The sequence below is a fragment of the Sorex fumeus genome, unplaced genomic scaffold (genome assembly GCF_029834395.1).
Source record: "Sorex fumeus unplaced genomic scaffold, SorFum_2.1 ptg000033l, whole genome shotgun sequence".
NCBI classification, from domain to species: Eukaryota; Metazoa; Chordata; class Mammalia; order Eulipotyphla; family Soricidae; genus Sorex; species Sorex fumeus.
Window position 1 is genome coordinate 24,373,975 of NW_026606090.1, and position 27,271 is coordinate 24,401,245.

General features: G+C 41.1%; 1 protein-coding gene across 1 annotated transcript in view; it reads right to left on the reverse strand.

The window, feature by feature from the left end:
• UNC5D (unc-5 netrin receptor D) overlaps window positions 1-27,271 on the reverse strand; it is a 620,243-nt gene that overhangs the window by 105,068 nt on the left and 487,904 nt on the right. The window contains exons 5-7 of the mRNA XM_056116771.1: window positions 22,517-22,697; window positions 21,413-21,580; window positions 19,447-19,611 (exon numbers count right to left, since the gene is read on the reverse strand). Coding sequence (XP_055972746.1) covers window positions 19,447-19,611; window positions 21,413-21,580; window positions 22,517-22,697 — 514 coding nt within the window. The remainder of the gene's footprint in view (window positions 1-19,446; window positions 19,612-21,412; window positions 21,581-22,516; window positions 22,698-27,271) is intronic.

Sequence of the window (27,271 nt, forward strand, 5' to 3'; positions counted from 1 at the left end):
CTTCCTGATATGGAAAAAGGACAAAGAACCCAAAAAGGCTGAAAACATGCCACATAAATTGGTTTGAGACAATTTCTTCATTTTCACTCAGAGTCCAACCTATTTCTGGAACTGCCATTATCCTGAGGGACTGGTCAGGTAAGGCCAAGCAGGTGGTGAGTGTGCAGTGTGCACACCCGCACAGCAGACGCTGGAAGCCGGTGTGTTCATGACAATGCTTTTCCCTTGGCAGAAGCAACAAAATTGGGTTGTGCTGCAGTTTGTACAATTCCAGTATTTTAACAGCAAATTTCTACCAGAGAGCATTTTCCTACCTTGAAATGTCTGAGCAGACACTGGTTTCCTGAGCTCCAGAGAAAGCTGCCATGGACCTTACCCTCCTGTGCAATAACAGTCACCAAGACTCCTGGTTCTATTACTCTGTCCCCGTCACCATTTTCTCACCAGGTTCAAGGTCAATCATCCACTTAGTCTTGGTGAAGCGAATATTCGCCACTTTTTTGCACCTTGCCAAGGCCATGTTCAAATGACCCCTTAGTAAATCAATCTCTTAAGCCAGTCTTTGTTAATATTAGATGCACATTAGATTCATCATGGGAACATTTGAAAAATATATCCCTGCCTGGTCGTCACTCCAGGAATCCATGATTAAGTGAAATGTCTGGGGATTGTCATTATTATTATTTTTTGTGATTACTAAGGGCACTATCACTTTCCAGCAACAAATATGAGTCTTCTTGTAGAATACTCTTCCATCATAAGAAGCTCTGGGATCACTTGATCACTTGATATCCCATTACTCATTGATTTGCTCAAGCGGGCAACAGTAAGGCCTCCATTTGTCCCTGTTGCGTTCTAGTGTAGCCCAATGGCATCTGCTCATTCTAGGAACAGGAACAGCCTCAAACCGATCTTTCAGAGTCTTGACAAAGAAATCTGACTGTCTTATAGGTGGGCGGCCATGCGATCTTTTGACATCCTGTGGAATTCAGTCGGCAATGGCTCTAGTCCAGCGGTCATCTCTAAATCTCATTACATGTACAACCCATCTGATTTTCGATGCCTTGACAAACAAGACAGCCTCCCTGATTCTAGATTGTTGACAAGGTCAGAACTCCGGATTCTTTCTCTCATTTGAGTGAAACATGATACTCCAAGCATAGCTCTTTTAATTCCTCTTTGGGAGACCTGAATAGCGTTCTCATCCTGTTTTCATAGGGCCCAGGTCTCTGAGGCAGATGTTAATGCAGGAAGAACAGTGGAATCAAAGAGATGTGCCTGGAGCTGGAGTTATTCAAACCCTTAGCTATTTCTTTGATGCTCTTGAAAGCATTCCAAGCTGCTCTCTTCCTCCTGTGCAATTCAGGTGCCAGGTGATTTGTCATGTTGACTTCTCCACCTAGGTACACATAACTGTTGCATTCAGAGATGTCCATTCTGTTGAGGGTGAATGGAACATCAGGAATGAGTCCAGTTCCCATAAACACTGTCTTTGTGAGATTCAGCTGTAGTCTGACCTTTCCACACTCAAGGTCGAAGTTGGCCAGCATTTGAGCTGCTTGGCTAATATTTGGGGTTATTAGAATGATGTCATTAGCAAAGCGGAGGTAGTGTAGTTGCTGACTGTCTACCTTCACTCCCATTCCTTCCCATTCCAGTCCTCAAATGACTTCTTGAGGGTGGCACCAAAGAGTTTCAGTGAAATGGTATCACCCTGCCGAATCCCTCTCTTGAAATGGATGATCACATCCTTGTAGAATGGTGAGATCCTAGTAGAGAAGACATAATACAGCTCACAGAGAATCCTCATGTATTGAGTTTGAGTGCCCTGTTTGGCTAGGGCTTCTATAACCACTTCAGTCTCAACAGAATCAAAGGCCTTCTTAAAATCAATGAACGTTAGACAGGGTGGTATTTTAAACTTCCGAGAAACCTCAATGAGCTTGGTTGTTGTGTGGATATGGTTGATTGTGCTGAATTCTTTGCAGAACCCGGCTTGCTCGAATGGTTGTCCTTCATCTAGAGTTCTGCCAATGCTATTCAGGATGACTCAAGTGAACAGCTTGTAGATGACAGACAATAGGCAGATTGGGCGATAGTTGCCAATGTCATGGATGTCTCCCTTCTTGTATAGTAGGACAGTACTACTGGTTTTCCATTGGGATGGAGCCTTGCATTCATACAGGTAGCATGTGAAGAGTCAAGCCAATGTATTGATGAGTACTGATGGCAGGTTCTTCAGGTGTTCGGGTCTGACCTTGTCTGGGCCAGGGGCTGTTCAGTTCTTTACTGACAAAAAGGCATGTCAGTTTTGGGAAGGGAGAATGTTGGGAATGACATATCCATCTTGTGGAATTTGGTATGTGGGCAGGTGGACGTGGTTATTGAAGAGATCCAAGTAGAAGTCATGGATAATCTTCTCCATTGCCCTTCTGGAAGATGTGATAGATCTATCAGGACGTCGGAGGGCAGTCATCTTGGTCTTGTAGTTGGCGAAGGACAGGCAGGCATTGCAAATGCTTTTCCTGGCTTCTGCCGCATCTGTCAGCACTGCTGTTCTTCTCTCTTTGAGGTCTTCCTTTATCACTTCTCTGCAATGCTTTGCGAGCTCGGATGTTTTCTTGTGGTTGCCTGATGCTCCTGCCAAGCCACGTTGGTGTATAAGCTCAAGAGTTTTCGAAGACAGGTGTCCATTTGCGGTATCTCTCTCTCTCTCAGCATTCCTCACACAGTCATGGAGGTGCTGAAGAAGTCGATCGTATTCCTCATCAATGTTGTCAACGACGGCATCTTCCCATGATACCACAATAGTGCCAAAGAGCTCCCAGTTTGTGGTCATTCTGGGAGTTCTCTTCTTAAACTTTGCAGCCCTTTCTCCCTGCTTTGTGAAGTAGAATTTTGCATGAAGGAGATGGTGGTCTGATCCCGTTTGGAATTTTGGGACAACAGCGACATCATTCAAGCAAAACCATTTATTGAATATGATGTGGTCAATTTCATTGTGGAACCGTACACCGGGAGACTCCCATGTCCAATGTTTAGATTTGGCCTTCTGGAATTGTGAGTTACCATGGATGGTCTTGGTCAACATGACGAACTCAGACAGTCTCTCAACCTGTTCGATCCATTCAAGGCCATGTGTCCCGATGTGCAATTCTTTGGTTGATCTTCTCTGTTCTATCTTAGCAGTAAAATCACCGACAATGATCTTGTAGAAGGTGTTGTCTTCTTTAGAGAACTTCTCCAGCTCTATGTAGGACTTCTCAATTTCTCCTTCATCATAATTGGATGTTGGTGCAAGGTAAACACCCTACTGCTGTGCTATCGCACATGATTTCACCATAACCCCAAAGTCATGGGGAACTGTTCCACATTTTCAGTGTTCTATTATCAGGCTTCACCACATCAAATATATCTTAGTTTCTGCAATACCTCATAACAGATCTCTGCCCTACTCTGATAAATCCAATAAAAATTCTCCTGGCGCATCTCAGTGACTTTACCCAAGCTATTGCCCCTTCCTCCAAAGACATTTTGCCTCTGAGCCTCCTACATGAAGGGTCTGGTTCCAGAGGCTTAGAGCAATTTCTGATTCCCTCATGAAATCTTTGGTGATTCCTTTGCTACAGGCATTTCTCCCTTCTCTGGAGTTTATCTTACTTGTCATTATTAAAATACAATGTAGGATTTTCCCCCTCACGAATTAATGACTTCATGAATGTTCATCTGAATTATTTTATACTTTTGTAATCACAGCCAGTTATGAGTCCTTAGCATTTGAATCATTTAAAAATGATTAGCTCACAAATAATTGGCACTGCAACCAGAGATTCTCAGCAAGACAAGAGGGGGCAAATTAAATTAAAAGCTATTTGCTTGATTATTTACTGATTGTTAGAGAAGTAGTTGAAGTTATTGATTATCAACGTGTTTCATTTATTCTTGCTTTTCTTCTCCCCCCCATAACTAGAAATAATTAAGGGCCAGTGTTCTGCCTTCTGAATACTTCACAGGGCTGCAGGAAATCCCAGGAACTGGCAGATCTGGCTTGTATTAGCACTGGCAGATAATTAGATAAACATGAGGCCTGCTTTGCATTGGCAACACCACTGTAACTGAATATGTCAGGCAGACACTAAAGATGACAAGTTGTGATTCGATTCTATTCTCCTCTGGGTGCTGAAAGTTCATTTAGGCAGTAGGAGAGCAGGAACATACCCACCAGCTCTTGAATACACCCTATGACACTCTATATGACCAAAATCAAAGAAAATCCAAGAGAAAAAAATCTCGGTTTTACATAGCTTATTTTTAGTTTGATAATTTTCTTATATCGTCTCCCCCATTACCCCCCATTGGCTCATTTTACTCAGATCCTGCTCAGAAATTTCTCTTTAGAGACCATGTTTATTGCATATGCTGTCTGTTTAATTCAACCCTTGCTCCCTGTTTTCTAGTGCTTCCCATTTTCTACTGAGAAAACCTAGTTCCCCTTCTAAAATGTTCACTGAGCCCATCCACAGAAGATAAGTACAGAGAAGAGGAAGTTTATAGAGATTCCTCTTGGGGTTTCCTAGCTGGTGGTATTCATTAACTAAGTCATAAGTCTTAGATACCTGGGTATGTAGAAAAAAGTTACAGGGATAAATCATAAAAACACCCACTTGCACCAAAACTCATGAGGTCTGACACATACATTAGAGAATCAAACAGCTCTAATCCTGTCTCCCACCTACGAAATATTCAAGATCCCAGTGTATTACTTAGAAACAGGGGGACTCCAGGACAATGGCTCAGAATGGTAACGGACTTCCATACTGGCCCTCAGAGTACTTGCTTGGTGTGCCTTTTTTTTTTTTGTAGGAGTACTGCTATTTATTCAGCCACTGATTAGCTGATTGAATTGGGCATGAACTCCACTTAATTTTTATTTATTTATTTATTTATTTTTATATTTATTTATTGAATCACTGTGGGAAAAGTTACTAAGCTTTCAGATTTAAATCTCGGTCATACAATGATCAAACACCTTTCCCTTCACCAGTACTCATTTTTCACCACAAAGAACCCCAGTATATCTCCCCACCCCTCCTGTGAGGCAGATGGTTTCTACTTAACTCTTCTCTACATTGATTACATTCATTATTTTGACAAAAGATGCACCATTATTGTTTAGAATTTCCCCCCAAACAATCAGAATTGCTGAAAAGGCATTGTGAAATATTTTGTTTTCTATAGCTAGTTATGAGAATCATATAATGTCACGCAGCCACGATTTTGGATTTCTGCAAAGAACCAGATAATTACGAGATTGGTTTCTGTGTGTCTGGTGTTAAGGCCGTGCAGGAGAGCTGCTCATGGGGGGTAACTTATGACCTCAGTAGGGCGTGAAGGATGTTCCGGCACCGCCCCCCTTCCCATGAGACTGCAGTTGCTCCATCACTGCCAGCTCGTACCTGGCTTTCCTATAAGCTCTGAGGGGGCGGCCACCTTGCTGCCAGGGGAGAAAAAGACCGAAGGGAGCAACACCCTTTCCCTCCTGGGGAGGCATGGCGCCATAGTTTAACGCATGGCCCATTCACTTTTCTGCTGCAAGCTGCTGGGCTCTGGACTAAGTTCTTTTGCCTCTGGAGCCATGGCCATGCCAGAGAGCCGCTTGTGGGGGGCAACTCGTGACATCGGTAGGGCGTGAAGGACGAGCCGGTACCACCCTCCTTCCCATGAGACTGCAGTTGCCCCATCACCGCCGGCTCATACCTGGCTTTACAATACACTCTGAGGTGGCGGCCACCTTACTGCTGGGGGAGGAAGGTGGAAGGGAGCAACACCCTTTCCCTCCTGGGGAGGCATGGCGCCATAGTTTAATGCATGGTCCATTCATTTTTCTGCCGCAAGCTTCCGGGCTCTGAATTAAATCCTTCTGCCTCTGGAGCCATGGCCGTGCCAGAGAGCCACTTGTGGGGGGGCAACTCGTGACCTCAGTAGGGCATGAAGTATGAGCCAGTACTGGCCCTCTTACCATGGGACTGCAGTTGCCCCGTCACCACCAGCTCATACCTGGCTTTCCAATAAGCTCTGAGCTGGTGGCACCTTGTATGCAGTCCAGATGCATTTCTGCCAAAAGTCGCTGGGTTTCAAGATTTATTTCTGAGTCTCCGGTATCATGGCTATTAATCAGCTTGATCAGGAGTCAGAGAGGCCCTTTGTAGGCGGCGACTCGGAGTCTCATTGGGATGGGGAGAGTCGGCTTCACCCCCATGTGGTGAGGCCCTGTGTGTCTCATCACTGCAGGCTCAAACCTGACTGTCCAGTGGCCTCTGGAGGATGGTGGTCACCAGGCTGCCAGGGGGAACAGGTCAAGGCATGAAACCTTTTCCCACCTGGAGTGGCCCAGTGCCAGTAACCTACTGCAGGAACAGGACGCACTTCTGCCAAAAGCCTTTGGGTTCCGAGATTCGTTTCTAAGACTCTGGGATCATGGCCATTAAGCAGTTCGATCAGGAACCAGAGAGGCCATGCTTCCAATTATATAGCTAAGCCAGAGGTGGTTTGTGAGTGTGTCTCCCACATACCTAACTTTTGGCTGTTTACTTTCTTGGTAAACTTTGCCCCAAGTTTTTGGGGTGTGTCTGGCCAAAGGCGCAGCAGCAGTTTTGGGTTATCTGAAAGTCTGACGTTGCCATCAGGCTGCTGATGCACTCACCTCACAGGTAAAGACAGACCTGCTGGTGGCACCATCTCCCTGTTGCTGTTGAGAATATGTTGAGACATATTCTTTCTTTTCCTTCTTTCAAATTTGGGGAATCCTCCTAGGAATAAACTTTCATTTCCTAAGCTCAGGTATTCAAATATCCAATAACAACAGATACTTACAAATGACCTTTGTATATTTCATTCTTAGTTAAATTATTTACCTTTCTGGAGTTCCTACCACCATTGTAACAAAGTTCTATTCTTTCCCACTGATGCTTTGTATTAGTTTTTGTCATGGCTATAAAGAATAAAATATGCTCTTGGTTCACAGCAATTACTTTTAAGAATGTGTTTACAAAGACATAGCAGAAATTGAAATCAAAGTGATAAAACGCAATGTTTCCAACTCTGCTCCAAGGGAAGATGCATATGAAACTTCTATTTTTAATCTTATGAATTATTTTGCTAGACGACTTTTCTTCCATTCAAAGTGTATATATTTATATATGTGTACATATGTATTTTACATACCTACATTCACAAGTAAACAAGAGGATCCAGAGTCAACTATTAAAATATAAGGGTTCGATCTATTTGTTAACATAGTGATCATTTGGGCCCAGACTGGTAGTACAATGGGTAGAGCACTTGCTATGCATGATTCCCATATGGTCTCCTGAGCCTGCCAGGCTCTGAGTGCAGAGTGAGGCGTAAAATCTGGGTGTAGCCCTCAAAGGGGAAGAAAACCCAAATATAGTGATCACTTATTTTATAGCAGGTATGATTATCAGATTTTTAACCAGTGCTTTAAAAAGATCTTACCAGTCTAAGTACTGCCCTTGACCTTTTGTAGAGGTGTGATGGCTTCCAGATGTGTCACACTGCTCTTGCAGCCGCTGAGTCAAGGAATTCTGGGGTGGTACGATTTTGGAAGCAGATTGCCTTAATGACAGGTCATTGCTAAGGTAACATTTAGCAATTAATTTGCACAGGTTATCATCCTGTCTTATAGTAATAAATACTATAAAGACAAACTACAACTTGAGAATTCACAGCAGTAATTGTTTCTGTTATTGGTTCTTATGTGGCCACACACCTACCGACAATTACATACCAAACTACTCACAGTCTCCATATATATGAGTCTACCTAGTCCCAGCACCCCAAACTGTAAATGATATACAGTAGCTCTCATAGTTCTCAATCAGTATATTGTGAGTGAACGTTAAGCCTTGGATATGATTTTAGTTATGAGTATTGGGAAGACAGGATCTGCACATTCCCTGTGTTCTCTCTAAGTTCCCTGGGATTTATGGCTTCTCGGTGAAGGGTTTGATTACAGCACAGAACTGAAGTGCGGAGTCCAGCTTTGATGGTTTGGTTCAAGGGTGAGCCTAGAAACTTGGTTTGCTGGTTGGTGCGGAATTCCTTTCATCTTATACCTAAACTCCTCCTTACCTCTGCCTAATGATCATCCAAAAGATTAATTTTAGGGAGAGTGAATTAGTTTCTCTAAAAATAGGTTATAAGATAGATGAGAAAGCAGTGTTTGTGGCATTGCTTTCCTATTTCATATCTATACTATACTATTTATAATTTATTCAATGTTATATATGGAATACACACATAAAACATGACATGGATTATCTATAAGATATAACTATAAAAATTCTTAATTTTATACTGTAAAGAACCTTAGAGATCATCAGGTTTAATGTCTATGAACACAAGGCAGAGAACCATGATGTGCCCAAGGTCATACGCTGATGGCTAACAAAACTCTTCAACTAAGACCAAGAACCCTGAATGCTAGGTGAGAGCCCTTTTCACTACCTATACCATCTCGCTAAATGGTCACAGCGTTTTTCTACTTCGCCCTAATCTAATATTGTCTTCTACCAAATTCATGTAAACAAGTAACAAGTCAAGGCTTTAAAAATTCTAATATTGACACCTCTCTGAAGAAAGCGGAAGACTGGGTTAATGATCACTTGATCACTTGACTTCCCGTTAATTGTCGATTTGCTCCAGTGGGCGCCAGTAACGTCTCCATTTGTCCCTGCCGCGTGCTAGAGTAGCCCAATGGCATCTGTTTGTTCTAGGAATATGAAGAGCCTCAAACTGATCATTCATGATCTTGATAACGAAGTCTGACGATCTGGTAGGTGGGCGGCCACGTAGTCTTTTGATGTCCCACGGAATCCAGTCGGTAACAGCTCTAGTCCAGCGGTCATCTCTAAACCTCATTATGTGTCCAGCCCATCTGCTTTTTGACGGGTTAATGATAATGTCTATTAATGATGCTAGTATCATCTTCATTTTTATCTATCACCTTTCTCAGAATTCTGTTAAAGACACATGTGTATTTAACTTGCAATTTAAGTAGAAACAGTGGAATCAAAACAAAAAGGTTTCCTCTATCTCTATTAATTCACTTTGTTCAGCATACCCTGGAGGCCACTAAATTCTGTACCGGAGCAGACTACTCAGTTTTAAATCACCTCCTGATTGGGTTCTTGCCATTTCTTTTACAGCTGAACATTCTATGATCTCATACATTAAATCTTTCTCTAGTCCAAACCAATATTTTTACCTTGGTTTTTTACTGTTGAATCCTGATGAAATAATATACTGCAAATACAGAGCTTGGAATTCACTAGTGTAAAGGTGATAGTTTGTTTTATATGACAGAAAGCCTAAATTCTGGAAACGTCCTGACTAGAAGGGGACAGAGAGTACCCGTAATTGCTACCAAATGTACTAAACCTTAAAAAAGATACAGAAGGCCGAGAGAGATGGTATAGGAGTTATGATGATTCTGTTCAGGTGACCAACGCTGGTTTGATCCCTGGCACTGAATATGGTCCTGTGAAAACCACCATGAATTCTGATCACATTGCTAGGGTTAAACCCTACACATTGCTATATATGCTCCCCAAACAAAACAAAACAAAATCATACAGAATAAACTTAGGAGACAGCCCAAAGGTCTGCAGTGTATTTTTTGCCTGTAGAATCCCTAGGATTCATGCTGGACACCACATACACCCCTTAACACTATAAGGATCCCTAACACAGACCTGAAGTAGCCCATGAGTAATGCCAAGTGTGGCCCCCAAACAAACAATTAAGAGTAGAGGTCCAGAGTGATAGTCCAGGAGGGAAAGGAGTTGCTTTGCATGCAGTTGATGCCAGTTCTGGAATAACTGGAACCACATATGGTTCCCTGAGCACCACTGGACATGACTTCAAACTACAAAGCTAGAAATAGCCAAGGAGCACCACCAGGTATGGCTCATTTTTTTTTAATTGGGTTTTTTCTCTTAAAAACAAAAAAAGGAAAATAAATTGTTATTTAGAGGATGTGGGGATATAGCAAAAAGGAAGTAATTACTGGACGTGGAATGAATATCATTATTCTAACATGATAAGATAGAAAGGTAATCCTGGGATCTGTTGATTGCTAGAGTATCATAGTTCATATGCTGGTTTGTTTTTTTCCAATAAGAAAGAATTTTTGAATTTTTGTTGACAAATTAGGATCTTCTTTATAACAAATTAAATTCTGGGACAGAGTGAGAGAGTTATAGAAGAGAAGGCACTTGACTGGCATATAGATCATCCAGTCCAGTCCCTAGAAATACAAGTACTGGTGGTTAGGCTTAGGTCAGCCTACCCTCAGGCCTGAGTAGCACTGCATCCTTGGGAAGTGCCACCCTGGTGGATGACTGGGGAATCCTCTAGGGTAGCAAGGCTGCTGGGCCACCTACACATGTGGAATACCACCCAGGAGTGATAGCACAGCGGGTAGGGCGTTCGCCTTACACGCGGCCAACATGGCCGACCCGAGTTCGATTCCTCCGCCCCTCTCGGAGAGCCCAGCAAGCTACCGAGAGTATTCGATATGCCAGACACAGTAACAACAAAGTCTCCAATGGAGACGTTACTGGGCCCGCTCGAGCAAATCGACGATCAACGGGAGGGCCTTTACCTTTACCTTTATGCTAAAAATACATATGTGTTTGTAACATGAGGGCTAAATCCCCAACCTCAGTTCAGTGAGGGCTGATCTTACTTGGGATCATTCTGGCCTCTTTCCTGAGCCTTTCCCTTGAGTTATGTTCAGATGGTCATTAGAATAGTAGCACTGTAAAACTAGTTGAAACGCATTAGGTTGCCTGGACATTCTCCTTGCATGAACTGATCCCTGCCTGCAAAGCAAGACTGCTCAGTCAAGAGCTATTCCGACAGCTACTTCTCAGAAGTTCTGATGAAAGGCATAGAAACCTTGATCTGACATATGGTTTAATAATTCCCCTGGATTCTTCAATCTGTTCTTTATCGATGGGAGACATACTCAGATTCCACGGGCCTAGTTCGTTCATCTCTCTCCTTTAGGCTCATGCTCATTTCTAATCTTTCCCAAAGAGAAAACCTTATTAGAACTCAGAATTGCAAAGGAATCAGTTTTTGTTTTGTGTGACAAATCAATTCAGGACAATCTTTTAGGGTTAGGTGGGAGACCACGTATCTTGCAAGTGTGAATCCATGCATTTCATTCCCAGCACTACTGAATGAGCCCCCATAATAGAAATGTATATGTATATATATATAAATTTAATATATACGTATATACATGCATATGTATATATAGGTATACATACACACATATATATGTGTATATATATATATATATATATATATGTATGTATCTATGGGGGCAGAGTCTCCTGTCCCTGCACCTGGCTGTCCTCACAGTGGCCCCTTTGAGGGGGGTGGGCTGAGTTTCCCTTTCCACCCTGAGCAGAGCCCCGGCAGCTGAAGACCTCTGGGACCCAGCCACAGCCATGCTGAGACCACTCTCCACATGCTAGGATGAGCCTCACGCATGAAGAAACTGGCAGAGGAACCCAGGTGTGCAGGTCCCAGGGCCGAAATCTCCACGCCTGCTCAGATCAAGTCTGGGCCTCATCCACCCAGATCCCCCATCTTCCAGTAGCTAGACGGTTATACCCACCAACTTCTGTGTAACCCCATCAACGGCCAAGATCCAGAGACTATAAAACCAAGCTCCCAGAAGCAACCTCTTATTGTCTTGTTCTCACTCTCAGAGAACCAGTAGGCTACAGAGAGTATCTTGCCCGCATATATGCTTGACTAGGAACACCTGGAAAGGTGATTAGAGGCTGCCCCAAAAGCCTCCCTCCCTCTCAGAGAGTCCGGCAAGGTACAGAGAGTATCCTGCCCGCGCGGCAGAGCCTGGCAAGCTTCCCGTGGCATACTCAATATGCCAAAAACAGTAACAATGATGGTCCTCATTCCTCTGACCCTCAGAAAGCCCCCAATATGCCTTCGGCCACACTAGCATTTGACAGGGATGAATGGAGACATTACTGCTGCCCGCTCGAGCAAATAGATGAACAACGGGGTAATAGTGATAGTGATAGTGACATACATATATACATATATGTGCTATAATATATGTATAATATATTATAATATAATATATGTATATATATTATATATTATTGCTTGAGTGATAGCACGCGGGTAGGGTGTTTGCCTTACATGTGGCCAACTTGGGTTCAATTCCTCCACCCCTCTTGGAGAGCCCAGCAAGCTACCGAGAGTATCCCGCCTGCACGGCAGACCCTGGCAAGCTTGCCGTGGTGTATTCGATATGCCAAAACAGTAACAACAAGTCTCACAATGGAGACGTTACTGGTGCCAGCTCTAGCAAATCGATGAACAATGGGAGGACAGTGCTGCAGTACAGTGCTACAGTGCTATATCTATCTATCTATCTATCTATCTATCTATCTATCTATCATCTATCTATTTTTTTTAAATAATAGAGCCCAATCTGGTCAAGCACTTGGGAACCTCAGATTCTGTGTCCTCCCACAAACCCCAGCTCATTGCTGCTTCCATCCCTGTGCTTCTGAAGAATGGTCTCTACAAAATCTTGGTGAAGGATTTGCATTTGCACCGATGATCTGGTTATATGGCTAAAGTTTATTTCCTTAGGAAATATTCTTAGGCTTTCTACGATTTTTTTGTTTGTTTCCTATTTACACTGTGATGGGGATTTGTTCTTATGAGTCTGTTTAGTTTTCCTGGGTTTTATTTTATTTTTTTCTTTTTCCTCTCTAAGTAATGCAATCTGGAGGTAAAGCACCCTGCTCTCCAGATGCCCAAATTTAATTTTGAAGCCCTTCCTATTTACAGTGGAGGTGTTTTATTTCAATTCCTCTTGCAAAATGAACAAAGCTAACAAGATGTACCTGAGATAAACAATCTAACAAAAAATCGTGTTTCTGAGGCATAACATAGTACTTTCTGTCCAGTTCACCAAAATAATGCAAGCAAAGTATAAAACAAATATTTAAATAAATATGTGTGAACTGGGGGCAGGTGTGAGAAGACTCAGAATAGGAAAAAGAAAAATGAGAGGGAGGAGGGCAATAGGCAGAATACTTGTTTTGATGTTTATTGGCTAAGAGAGACATTCTCACCTTAGTTACTCTGTCATGACTATGTACATGTACCACTATTCCATGGAAGTAAATATAAGAGAGTGACAGAAAATTTCTTAGAAGGCAAAAAGCACTGTATGTGTTTCAGAGCTGGCTGATAAGGTCACGCATTTTTAATGACTTATGGAACACATATAAATCATGGGCCACTAGTTGAAGGCCAGTTCTTATTTAGAAGAGGGATTATGTTCAAAAAACAATCACATGTTTTTATCGTTTTCTTAGCAAGGCATGAAATCTATAGAGGCCGGATCACCAGAGGGAGAAATTTTATGCTACATTGTTGAACATAGTTTATTCTCAGTTTCACTAGGGATGCGGCATTCCAGTTGGTTGTCCCCCAAGGCTTGAAAGGGATGGTGTGAGCTTTGTAGAGAAGACAAAAAAATGCTTTCATGAAGACACATGTGTGCTGAAATAACTCAGCTATAGCGATACACATGTGTGCTGAAATAACTCAGATGGAGCGATAGCACAGTGGTAGGGCGTTCGCCTTACAAGCGGCCAACATGGCCGACCCAAGTTTGATTCCTCTGCCCCTCTCAGAGAGCCCGGCAAGCTACCGAGAGTATTCGATATGCTAAACACAGTAACAACAAAGTCTCTAATGGAGACGTTACTGGGCCCGCTGAGCAAATCGACGATCAACGGGAGGACCTATAGAATTTTTTAAAAAAAAAATTATATAATTTTACATAATAAATTACAAAATAAATCTTTTTTGTTTCAGTTTTTGAGCCACATCCTGCAATGTACAGTGCTTATTCCTGGCTCTGCACTCAAGAATTACTCCTTGTGGTGCTTGAAAGACCATATGGAATGCCAAAGAATAAAGCAGGGTTAGCTGTGTGCAGGCAAGAGCCCTACCCACTGTACTATTGCTCTGGCCCCCTCTGCTCTAGTTTTTAATTAAGCACAAAGGAAACTTTAGTTGTGAGCCACTCTACTCTGTCTCGTTAAAGCTTGTTACTCACTGGTCTTATTGAGTCCCATAATGAGAAAGTGCTTACTGGGGCATGGGGGAGAGATTGTTACTAAGCTGCTAATGATACCATATGTGTGCAAATTTACATTCTTATTACTCCTGTGGGCCTGCCATATTATATCCAAATTTTCTATGCAGTGTACATGAAAGCAACTCTGAATTAATGAATCGTCTGCTATGTAGAAAAGCAACTATTGAGTACTTCTAGGAAAATGTTTTGTGAAAAAGCACCTACTATGCACTCTAACTAAAATCTAAATGGATTTTAATGCTAAAACCACTTGGCAAACTTAGCACATAGTTGGAAACCTCATGACAGACAACCTAATAAGAAACTATGCTTAGCCTGTTACCTTGCAATCGTAATTTTCAGGTCATTGCTATACAGTGTTTAACTATGCTGCACAGAGTTTAACTATGCTATATAACTAATCTATTGTACAGTACAGCTCAGGCTGGAGCAATAGCACAGCAGGTAGGGTGTTCGCTTTGCATGCGGCTGACCTGGGTTCGATTCCTCCGTCCCTCTCAGAGAGCTTGGTAAGCTACTGAGAGTATCTCTCCCGCATGGCAGAGCCTGGCAAGCTCCCTGTGACATATTCAATATGCCAAAAGCAGTAACAACAGGTCTCACAATGAAGATGCTAATGGTGCCCACTTGAGCAAATCTATCAACAATGGGAGGACAGTGCTGCAGTGCAGCTGACTCTGGAGAATGTACTTATACGACAAAGAGTTTAAGAATCAGTAAAGTCTGATTTATGACTTTTTGATCAAAGCACTTAAGGAATGATTTTTGTTTTGATAAAGAACACAAAGTCATTCTTAACAAAACAGGCACTCTGTAAACGATATGCAAAGAGTTGTTTTAGATGTACTCATTAATTTTGAGATTTGATTCTTTGTCAGTGCCCTAGAAAAGACAGGGAAGAACCTGGGTAATTACTAAAATTGATAACAATGAAGCTTTAGAACAGTGTAAGAGAAAAATGGTTTATGAGGCAGCCTTTACTTTGATGTGATTATAGGTTCACCTTTCCAGGCACTTCCTTTAGGTCACTATAGTAGATTACTCAATAGACGGTGAGGCCAGATTATTATCTGTAACTTGGAGATATTTATTTGAACCTGCTATTGCATTGATGTCTTTATTCTTGATATGATTGTGATTTGCAAAATGTTCATTCAAACTTTCCTATCAGTTTACCCATCAGAAATGAAAACAAATCTCCATTTTCCTGTATTTTAGTTTCCAAACTGTCAATGTTGAACTGACCTATCTTAAATCTTGACAAGAACAGATTTTCTATCAGGGAGCTCAGCTCTGAAGCTTTCTTCTTTCAAGTCTCTGTGGCATTTCTCTGCCTTCAGTCTCACTACATATCTAGGCACTAATCCCCCTGGGAAGCAGATCTATTTAATCTTCCTGAGTCCAAGCCCTTAGTTGTTCATATCTGCTGGAATAGCGTGCTTGCTCCTTACCAGCACGGGACTCTATTTTTATCTGTCCATTCCCGTCAATGAGCATGTACATGGTATTCACCTCTGACTGTGACACTCAGAGCACAGAAGCAGCTCACATTAATATGTAAGAATAACAACAGTCAGAAAATCACCTGCTTCCAATTTAAGATTAGGAAACAGAGAGCCCCATAATTAATTTTCTGGAAAAGAAACTGTATCACAAAAGGAATTGGGTATTTAGCTACGGTTTGCAATTTGGATATCCCTGGGCAAACTGCTATTGCTAAGATTTGCTCAATCTTACTTTCACCAGTCTGGGAAATTTATATTATTGTTGAGGGCATTTAGGTGTGGCCATCTATGATCATATAGTACAAAGGTTCTCTGCTCTAGTCACAACTGACCAAGCAACAATCACACCCAAATATTAAAGCGATCATTCAGAGTTGGCAGCCCCATCTCTAGGAGAGATGCAGCCCTCAGGGACCACAAAGGAAATCCAGAGGCTTTGTCGAAAGTTAAATAAAATCAGAAACTTGTAGGTCATCCAAGAGCTAAGCAATGTCAACAATAAACCTCTAGGAGAAGTTGGGAATTGAGGGATCGCTGTAGGGTCATGTTTGGCATGAACTGAAAAAAAAAATTAGGATGAAGGAAATTCCCAAATTGTAGCATGACCTAGATCCTTCACAAAGCTACTGCTCCATAAAGCTGATGCCAAATGCTATTTTAATCAAACCCAGACTTCATTGGAGCTGTATCCTGACAGCACAGCGAGTTTCACCAAGAGCAATCCAACAGAGCGCCAGGGAGAGGCAGGGAGTGAGGCTGGCACCATTTAATTAGATTGTTGTTCCTCGCTTCCTGTAGAGATGCTAAAATGTTACTCATTTTTGTTGACACTGTCTAAATGGGCAGGCCATATCCTGGCTTGGAATTCTAATAAACAGGCTCCTATTAATGTAATTTCAGAGACATTTTACTCTTTTTCCCTCAGAAAAATGTGTCATAATAACCATCAAAAATCTATGATCATGTTTGATAGGCATCTTAGTTTACATTCTAGATGCTAGAATGCAACCATGCTTAATTAGAAAAGAGAATTCAGGAGTGAATAAACAAATGACATTTTAAACTCATGGAGGAATTTCACAGTTCTTACCACCAGTACTGAACATATTCCAACCCTTACCATCTTCTAGCTATTTTATTTCCACTGTAAGAAATGGAAACAGACTTCTTACTAAATTATACATGTGTGACTCAAACCACACATGGCCAATGGGAAGCACTCATTCAGTAAACTCATGGATTGTTCACAGAAACTGCCTCAACTCTGGTCAGAACGGACTCTCAGGAAAGAAAAAAGCCGGAGAAGTTCACAAGTATAAATGCATCTGTGACGGATTGATTATGTTGCTCATTCTTACTGGGTCATCAGGTACTGAGATGTTAGTATACTATTCTGTGTGAACACTTTTGAATAAGACTAACATTTAAACTGGCAGACTGAAAGTATTGACTGCTATCCTACAGGGCACAAAATCAGTTTTTTGCTCTGGTTTTGTTTTGGGGTCTCACCTAGCAGTGCTCAGGGCTTACTCCTGGCTTTGTGCTCAGAGATCACTTCTAGCTGGCTTGAGGGACAATCTTGGGTGACAGGATTTAATCCAGGTTTACTGCATGGAAGGCAATTGCCATTCTCACTATCCTATTACTTGAGCCACCAAGGGCACTCAATCAGTTGATGGAGTGACCATCCTTCTTACAAGAGTATTCTTCAGCCAGATTGTCTTTCAACTGAGACACTGATCTTCCTAGTACTGTAGCTTTTGAACTCAAATGAGAACAATGATATTACAATTTTAATCTGCCACTCTCCATAAGCAGTTGAGCCAATTCCTTATAATAAACATTTTCCTACCTACACACACACCCACACCCACACACACACACACACACACACACACACTTCTCTAGAGAACCCTGCCTAATTTAGCATCTCATATTTTAAAATTTGGATGGTGTCTAACTGGTACTTTCTCAGCACTAGCAATTTCCACCTTGAAAAAGATATTTCAACTGACAAATGTTTAAATATCACAATATAAGGGTAGACAAATATTGTTCACATATTTATTAACAATTTGTCCTCACCTTAGAGACTAACCAGTCTCTGCCTTCAATCAATGACTCTAAGTCATAGTGAAGTAAGATTAAAGCCTGCTAGTTATAGATCTGACCCACATTGTTAGGTATAAGTCTAATCATTGACTGGTCTGGGAAAGTTATTAATAAGATTACTAAAAATTCAGTGAGGAGCATCATCAATGGTCTTTTAGAAGACATATCAGGTTCACAGTCAATTACATTAATTAAAAATTACATTAATTAAAAAATTATGGCTACATGTTAAAAACTACTTACACCTCCAAGGCATAATTCACAAAAACATTTCCTTCAACCTATGGTATTAAGTTTGTATTCAGTTTCCTGACATTTAGGAAAAATGAATGTGAAAGGTTAGAATGTATTTATTGGAGATCATGGTCCATTTGTCACTAAAACTGTTCACTAGGTTGCCTTCTGTTAGAATTCCTTGTATCATATCTGCAGCACATTGGGAACCTGACATTTGTATTGTGCAAATAAAGGTATTAAGGGATATTAATAAGTGTTCCCTTCACATATTAATCATTTTAACCAATGTACAAACCATGTACACGTATATTTTAAAATAGTGAGTGCATTTGAATGCGTCTACTTCACACTGATACAGAGAAGTCCAACTTAGATATTCCTTCATGTTGTTCTTTTTTTCTAAATAAAACGGGACGCTATTTCTAAAAAGATAACAAGCCATTGTGCAACGTTATTTTTGGCTGGATGTTTTTCAAGAGGGCTAGTTGTAGAGATTTCGTATTCCCTGGATTTCCTGGCTTTTAAGGACCTGACCAAAATCAATATTCCTCAGTTGATATGAATGTTGCCAGTGGAGATGGCATTAATGTTTATTAAGCACTGACTCAGTACAATAAAATACTCAAATACATTCTTTTACCTTTAATCGTAATGGTAACAAAACAGGTACTAGTTTTACAACTTCACACAAGTCAGAGAAGTTAAGCAGTTAAGTTACTCGTACAAGGTAAAAAAAAATACTAGCCTGAGTAACACCAAATCAACACTTGACTCCACATAACTCTTTCTGGTACTCTCCTAATTAACAGGCAGGCAGTTGCCGGGAAATGGCAATTAAGCAAGTAGTTGGAAATGTTGTAAGAATATACTAATTTCTACTACGCCAAAGTAATCAGATACAAATTCATTCACCTCTTCTGTGTCAGCTCCACAGCTACTGCCTTCGGTGAGAGGACAGCCTAGCCCACGTCCCTTGCCACCGCACAAGGTCTCTGAAGACTGAGCACTCTTAGTGCTGTGGCATTCGCAGGCACACCGCCAGCAGATGGCAATCCGTTTCAGAATTCGCCCCTTAAAAACGGTGACTCCTAAAAGAACTGCTGAGCAGTACACTGTTCTGCAAGTCTTAACATCTCATTGGGACTGAGGATAAACATACACATGCTACACAGTTTCCAAACACTCATCTCGATGGAAAGTGTATCTGGTCTCCTTTTCTCTGCTGCCACCCATTATGTGTTTAGTTCTAGGTCATTCTGACTGCTGACTTATTCAATCAGAGAAATAGACGTGGCGTTGCTTTTTCAGCTGGGGGACACAATGAAGAGGTTAAACAGAAGGTGTTACCTAGAATGCAGAGCCCATCTGTGCAGTTCTCCGACTCCTGGCTCAGACCTTCACAGAACTTGCCCCCGTTTCGGGGGGGTGGTGCTGTGCACTGCCGCATGCGCAAATGCTCACACTCCGGGCTGCAGACCGACCACTCACTCCACAATTCCCAGCTCCCGTCCACTTGAAAGGAAACAAAGGGAGCCGTCATTAGAATCAATCAAACAGCTGGGCACTCACCCTGGACTGATGTGGTTCTTAGAGCTGGATTTTAAAGAAATCACCACCACCACACAAAACCAGACTCATATATCTATGTATTATCTCTCCAAGGTTCCCTCTCTAAAGAAATAGGCTAACAAAAGCGGTGGTGTGAGATCTCTTTGCCATTTCAGGATGAGACCAATTACTGAATTTGAGCAAGCATTCGAATTACCAGTGCCCTTGGGTTAGCTAATAGCCAGCGTCCATTCTTTCCCATCTTTCATGCCCAAGCACTGCTCAGACAGATAAACTACGTGCAGTAACCACTGGTAATCACTACTACCTTGTGGGTTGACAGTTTAGAGCAAAGAATAGAATGAACTCTTTAAGCTCCAAAAGCCCCTAAACAATAAAAAGTTAAACCCATTTATATTGATAGCATTACATTAAAACAGGTCAGTCAAACCCCAAGATACCAGAACTTACATAAATAGAATTTCTTGGGTCATGGATTGCTGCTGTATGTAGAAATGAATAAACTGAATTTAATTCCACTAAAAATCAACCCTAGAGATTATAGCAGCTGTTTGAAGAAATTGCCCCAGTACCTCCTAGGAATAGTCCAACCTTGCTTATGTGGGTTATTTGATATATTGCAATTTTTAATCTAGAGCAATAAGTCAAGATATATACATATATTTTTTTCCTTGAATTTGAAACAAAATGTCTGAGTCCTTGATTTGCTTGTTTTGGTCTCATCAATATATCTCCTGGACAATCCTGGGTAAGTCACTTAGCTTTAATGTTACCACTTCTGTTAATGGGATAATAAAACTCACAACACAGAATTAAATGACATTACACATGTTAAAGTATTTTGCACAGTACCTGGCACATAGTAAGCACTCAATAAATTTTTAATTAGTATAAAATTAGTATAAGGCTTAATAATACTCTAAGAATATTCTGCCAGTAAGAGCCTTGCATTAGTTCTGAGTGGAACTCTAGTTGGAATTTTTAAGACATACCCTCTAGTCCAGTGGCCTTGGAACTAATGTTTTATAATGCAAGTTAGATTCAGGATCAATTTATTTCTCAGTGGGAGAATAGGCTTTTCATGAAGAAAGTCATCTTCCATCTCATCTATTTCTCATAGTATAAATTGGGTTAGAGCCAGTAAGAGATGGGTAAAAAAAAAACTCATAAAAGCTACATTTGGTAAATGAAGTCTCTCTATTCAGAAAGAAAGTCCAGCATAGATTAGATGCAAAATCTAGTCTGCTATGATACTACTGTAAACTATGCCAGTTGTAAATATACACAAAGCTAAACCTGATAAAGTTAGTTAGTTGGCAATTGATGATAAAGGGTCAAATTGTCGGTTCTTTTTTTTTTTTAACTCACAGACAACTCACTCAATCCCCACCAGCGATTGTGCGAATGAATGCCACAAAATGGGAGAACCTAGGAGAGAAAGGGATGGCTTAGGCCCAACCAAATACTGGGACTGGAAAAAAAAAACCAATAACTTTGGAGCATTTGGTGAGTGTCCACAGCTGAGTATTGAAAAAAGAAATATAAAAAGCCCCCAAACATTGTCCAGAGGTATTCCGCCCATGTTGTTTTTGTGATTCCAATGAGTTCCACACTAGCACTTTGGATAATCCATTCTAAGAACTGGAGAGAGGGTAACTTAGGGAGGACGATTCTAGGGATGCTTCACACCAGCTCAATAGGGTTGGTGGATCCGAAGGGAAAAGGGAATCTACATATATCTCACCAGGACAAAGAGAAGTGCAGGTTATTTTCTGCACTGACATTCCCTCACAAAACGCCCCACCATTGAGAGGAGCTGGGTTGGTGCAGGTCCGGGAACGTTTCTGCCATCCTCTACCACAGCGAACATTGCAGGCTGACCACTCTGTCCAGGAAGACCAGCCTCCATTCACTGAGAGAGAAAAAAAATGGGGAGGGGAGAAAAAGAGGAGAGAGTTTTTTACTGATTGCCCTACTATGTGCAAGCCACTGTGCCAGGTGTTGTGAGTTGGGTATCCAGGGACTAAGAGATCGTGCAAACTTCCACAGGCTGCCCCACATGAGGCAACAGAGGACCTGACCTCATCTTTGCCTTTAGCTACTTATGTGCTAGAATAGGGGCATATAATTTGTGGGAGAATTATAGAAAATGGGAAGAACTCAACAACACATCTCTAAAACACTTTCAAATCTGTCAGATAAGAAGACTATCAGCATTTGAATTACATTAATTGCTTAAAGAATAAATCCCAGGGCTCTTTCTGCTACGGAAGGGAAAGACTTAAGTAGCTGGTTCTTTATTGTGTACACTATGTAACATTATTTAACAAATAGCAGTGTTTGGTTTTTGGTGCATTCTGTATGCCAAGAGAGGAACTGCTGTGCGCAGGTCTGGGAGAAGATGGGGACTGCTGGGAACTTTGGAGGGTTATAGTTATTGTAAAGGAGATTGGAAATACTCCTGCTCGCTCGTGGAAATACAATATTGGATGGGACACTAAACACATCCAAAGCCATGGTGATGGGATGCCGCTAGTGGTGGAGGCAGGAGAGAGTGCTGCTATGAATGATTCCAAAGTTCATTGAGTTCTAAATATGGAGTCTTCACCCATCCCCCACCCCCATCTGAGTCAGAGCAATTTCTGGCAGAACATGGGCCCAACGGCGCTTAAGGCCACCAAGGTCACACCTGGCAGTGCTTGGTGGGTCATGCACTGCTGAAATCAAACCGAGGGGCTTACTTGGGTCACATCCCCAAACCTAAGTATTGAAAATTTTAACCAAACACAGTTGACTCTGCCTGTTTCCCTTCCTCCCTATCCCTGCCTGGCATATGGGCTGGTCTTACCATAAACTACAACCGTGGCTGACAGGCTCCTTCTTTTGGCCACGATATTGGCCGCCATACAGGTATAGTTTCCTGAGTCTGAGAGCCGCGCCTGCCTGATGATGAGGTTGTGGTCAGCCCTGGTGTCAATATTCTCATCTTGTGCAGAGTCAATGGGCTCCTCATTTTTCAGCCATTCCACCTAAAAGGAAATACACATTTTTTTGACTAAGACATGAAAAACAGAGTATCTCTTTTTGGATATAGGCTATGGTACATGGGAGAGAAACACATGTGTCATACTAAGAGAATAACAATTGTTTTCTTCTTTATTTCATAACTCATAATAATTTTTCCTCTTTTCTGGGTAAATCTGACATATTCCAGCAATGAATACTCATGAATACTCAACCTAATAACTGGAAGCAGGAACAGAATACAAACATCCTATTGACTTTGACCTATTTTCTAAAAATGAATGGAAGGGAGAAAAAAAAAGTGATTGCAATTAGGTCATTTCTTTATATTTTATTTAATTATAACGCTGATGATGATGATGAAGAAAAAGATGATAATGATGTTGATGATGATTTTGAAGTTACTGGTTTAAATTGCAGCTCAGAAAATCAATATATACGCACAACTTGTGCTCTATGCTGAGAAAATATTGCCAGATAAACTTTGGAGTCAACATTTATATTTAAATACATTTTAATAAAGGAAGGAGAACACCAAAAAAGGACAAAGTAATACAGATTTGGGTAATCATAGCCACATATTTTCAAATATCATTGTTTTCTACATCTGAAGATACATTTCTTTTGTGATCATCTATATTACATCTTTACTGATTCATACACTGGTTTAGATGTCAACACACTTTTTTGGTTTGTTTGTTTTTTGTTTATTTGGGTCACACCTGGTGAGACTCAGAGCTACTTCCTGGCTTTATGTTCAGGGCTCACTCCTGGTGGTGTTTCAGGGGACTATATGTGCTACTGGGAACTGAACCTGGTTCCGCCATATGCAAGGCTGACATCTGCAATATCGTTCCAGCCCAGTTAGGCCAGTTTCAAAACACATTTGACCACCAGACTAGCTCCTCTTTTCCTCACTCACCTAGCACATTTCAAGTTATCCCATTATGCCTTGGACAAATGCTCCGACACTTACTGAATATACTGGATATGCCAACACTTGGGATAAAATCCTCTCACAAAACGTGATTCCCCAAGCCTGCTATGAGTGATACCTGAGTGCAGAGCCAGGAACAAATCTTGTGAACTGCTAGATATGGTCCCAAAACAAATCTAAACAACCAAACAGAAAACCCCTCAACAAAATTGGATTTTAAAAGATCACTGCTAAAGTTAAATACTGGAAAGAATGAACTGGCCTCTTAAAGTGGGACTGGAGAATGCCCTGCTACAGAGGCAGGGTGGGATGGGCGGATGGGTGTGGGAGGGATACTGGGATCCATGGTGATGGAAAATGGGCACTGGTGGAGGGATGGGTACTTGATCATTGTATAATCGAAACCCAAGCACAAAAATTTGTAAATCTACAAGTATACCTCATGGTGTTCCACTAATAAAAATTTAAAAAAAAAAGAAAAAGAAAGTGGGACTAGAAAGCTTCTGTTCACATTTTCCTCCTTGTTCAGAAAGTCAGAGTGTAAATTGACAGGATTGTGACTGTTAACTTCTCCTTCTGGCTACTGAGAGAACCAAGAGAGCTATTCCTTCATGTCCCAACCCTGGTCATCTCCTTTCCTATGCTTCACCCCAAACAGCTGGTCAGGAAGGAAAGTCCGGCCTTGATCCCTAAGTAAATTGTTCAGAGAGTGGAGAATCAGAAAGGACCATGGGGGTAGTATCTCCAGAGATGGAAACCAAAGGCATCTAGCATCTGGACATCAAAGAGAACTTTTCTGATCAAATCTTAGCACAGGTATCACAAAAGTCACAACCATCAAGTACAAGTTTCCAGCAACAGAAAATTCATGTAAGGATAAATCATACATAGAATCAAGTGGTCAGGTGGGATGCTTCCAAAGGATGGAAGACATGATTTGGTGCTAGAAAGCCATGGGTTTGATCCCTAGTATTGCATGTTACCATGTGTACCACTAAGAGAACATGAGCATAGTGAGGTATGACCTCCAATAAAAATAAGTTCTAAAAAATGGGATGGGCTGTCAAGATTCTATAGCAAGTTAGGTACTGGCCTTGCACAGAGCTGATCTAGTTTGATTTTTGTGGCATAACTATGTGCCACATAGGATCCACTGTCAGGAGGGATTCCTGAGTGCAGAGCCAGGAATAAGCCCTGAGCACAATCAGACATGAACCAAAAATAGAGGGGTAAAAGAATGAATGAAAGAAGGAAGGAAAGAAGGAAGGAAAGGAAGGAAGGAAAAGAAAGAAAGGAAGAAAGAAAGAAAGAAAAAAAGAAAGAAAGAAAGGAAGGAAGGAAGAAAGAAAGAAAGAAAGAAAGAAAGAAAGAAAGAAAGAAAGAAAGAAAGAGAGAAAGAAAAAGAAATGCAGGAAAAAGGAAAACATTTATTATAAATTTGATAAATGAAGGATGGAGGCTGGCAATGTGATTTAGCAACAGAACCCTTGTCTTGCATGTGTGAGACCCTGGATTTGATCCTGATACCAACAAAACAAAACCAACCAACCAATCAACCAAACAAACAAACAAAACACAACATTGATTCAAGGAATGATAATCTAAGAGACTGTGATAAATTACAATAATCCAATTTTAGGTAATATGTCATAAAGATGAATATACAGTTCATTGAAGGAAAAATAAACACAAGGAACTAAACAATTGGAAAAAACATATTCTATACTACTCTCAATACTAAGCAAAACAATATAATGAAGATTTTTTGCACCAAAACAAAATACTAAAATTATATGCAAACAGGCCAGAAAGATAGGACTGGGGCTAAGCCTTAGGGCCCCAGGCACTGATTGCAATTGGATCCCAGACACTGCATGTGGGCCATCTGAGCACTACCAAGAGGGGTTCTCAAGTGCAGAGCCAGGAGTTAGCCCTGAGCACAGTTTGGTATGGCACCTCCAAACATCTCCCTCCCCAAACAAAACAAAACCCTCACAAATTACATACATAAACACATACATATATCCACATAAACACACAAATACATATGCACATGCATACACGTTTGGTTCTTATTGGCCATCAAGAATACGGAATATATCTGGGTTCTACCATTTTCATTTTCTTTGTCCCAGGAACTCTACAGGGTCTCTGCATTCACCAGGTTGTTCCTCTTGCCATTCTTGCCTCCAAAACTTGTTTTCCACAAAAGCATGACATCTGCTCACCTACTAGCTAAAAATTCAGCCATGGTCTCAAATCCTATTAAGAACAAAACTGTCACTTCTGATCAAAGTTCAAAACTTCCTTTTTGATTAGGTTCTAGTCAATTCTCCATATCAGAGAAATGCAACCCTTTCTCACTTCTCTTATCTCTGCTAAATTCCTTCCTGCCCTAGAAAGCTCAAGGCAAATTCTAACATCAGGACCTGAATAGCTGCTGAGTTATCTGCCTAAAAGACTTTACCCAGAAGGTAACCCCCAAACTACACCCTACTTTTCACTTCAAGTTCATATCAAACACTACCCCTCTCATAGAGTTCTTTCATAATATCCTCGTGAAATAAAGCATTTGTCTTACACAAGCACACCCCTATTTTCATTTTTCTTTGTAATACTTTTCTCCATGTTATAGTATTGATTGCAATGCATTTTCTTCTTGTTATTATAATCTCAGGAATTTACAAAAGGAAGGTACTGGGGTTATAAACAAAGATTTAATCACCAAATTATTTTTGATAGTAAACAGGAAAAAATGCCAAAGCTACATGCTAGATATTAAATTGTGATTCATTACATAGCATTAAAATTCATGATTTCACCTAGTGAAAATTCATAAAAATGTTCATATCACACAAAAGAGCTAAAATGCAAAATTGCATGGTTACCGTTATTGTTAATTTGTAAAATAAAAAAAATCACAGACATATGCTTTGAAAATGATTTGGAGGAGATGTATTATTTACAGAGACTTTAAGAGAGGACAATTCTGGTGATAAGTTGAGGCACATTCAAGAAAACCTACTTAGCATATATAAGATATCATTTGAGCCTATAGAAAAAGTTCTTTACTTACCAGGAATACAGCTTTCCATAAAATGTCTAGCCAGAATGATTAGATATTTCAATATTTCAATTTAAAGCTTACCTGAAAATCTAACAAGAAAAACAGATCAATGAGGAAAAATCTTTTCTTTTTCTGATGGCTAGCATTCAAAGTTGTATTCATTAAAGCACACTGATTTACAAAGGTATTTATAGTTGAGTATAACATATACGGGCTGGAGCGACAGCACAGTGGTAGGGTGTTTGCCTTACAAGCAGCCAACATGGCCGACCTGAGTTCGATTCCTCCGCCCCTCTCAGAGAGCCCGGCAAGCTACCTAGAGTAACTCGCTTAAACGGCAGAGCCTGGCAAGCTACCTGTGATGTATTCGATATGCCAAACACAGTAACAATAAGTCTCACAATGGAGACGTTACTGGGCCCCTCGAGCAAATCGATGAACAACGGGAGGACTGTGACCATGACCGTGATATGACATATACAATGTCCCAGCACTGATCCCACCATCAGTGTCAACTTCCCTCTACCAATGTTCCCAGATTCCTTCCATACTCGCCCCACCCATCACTCTAGCCT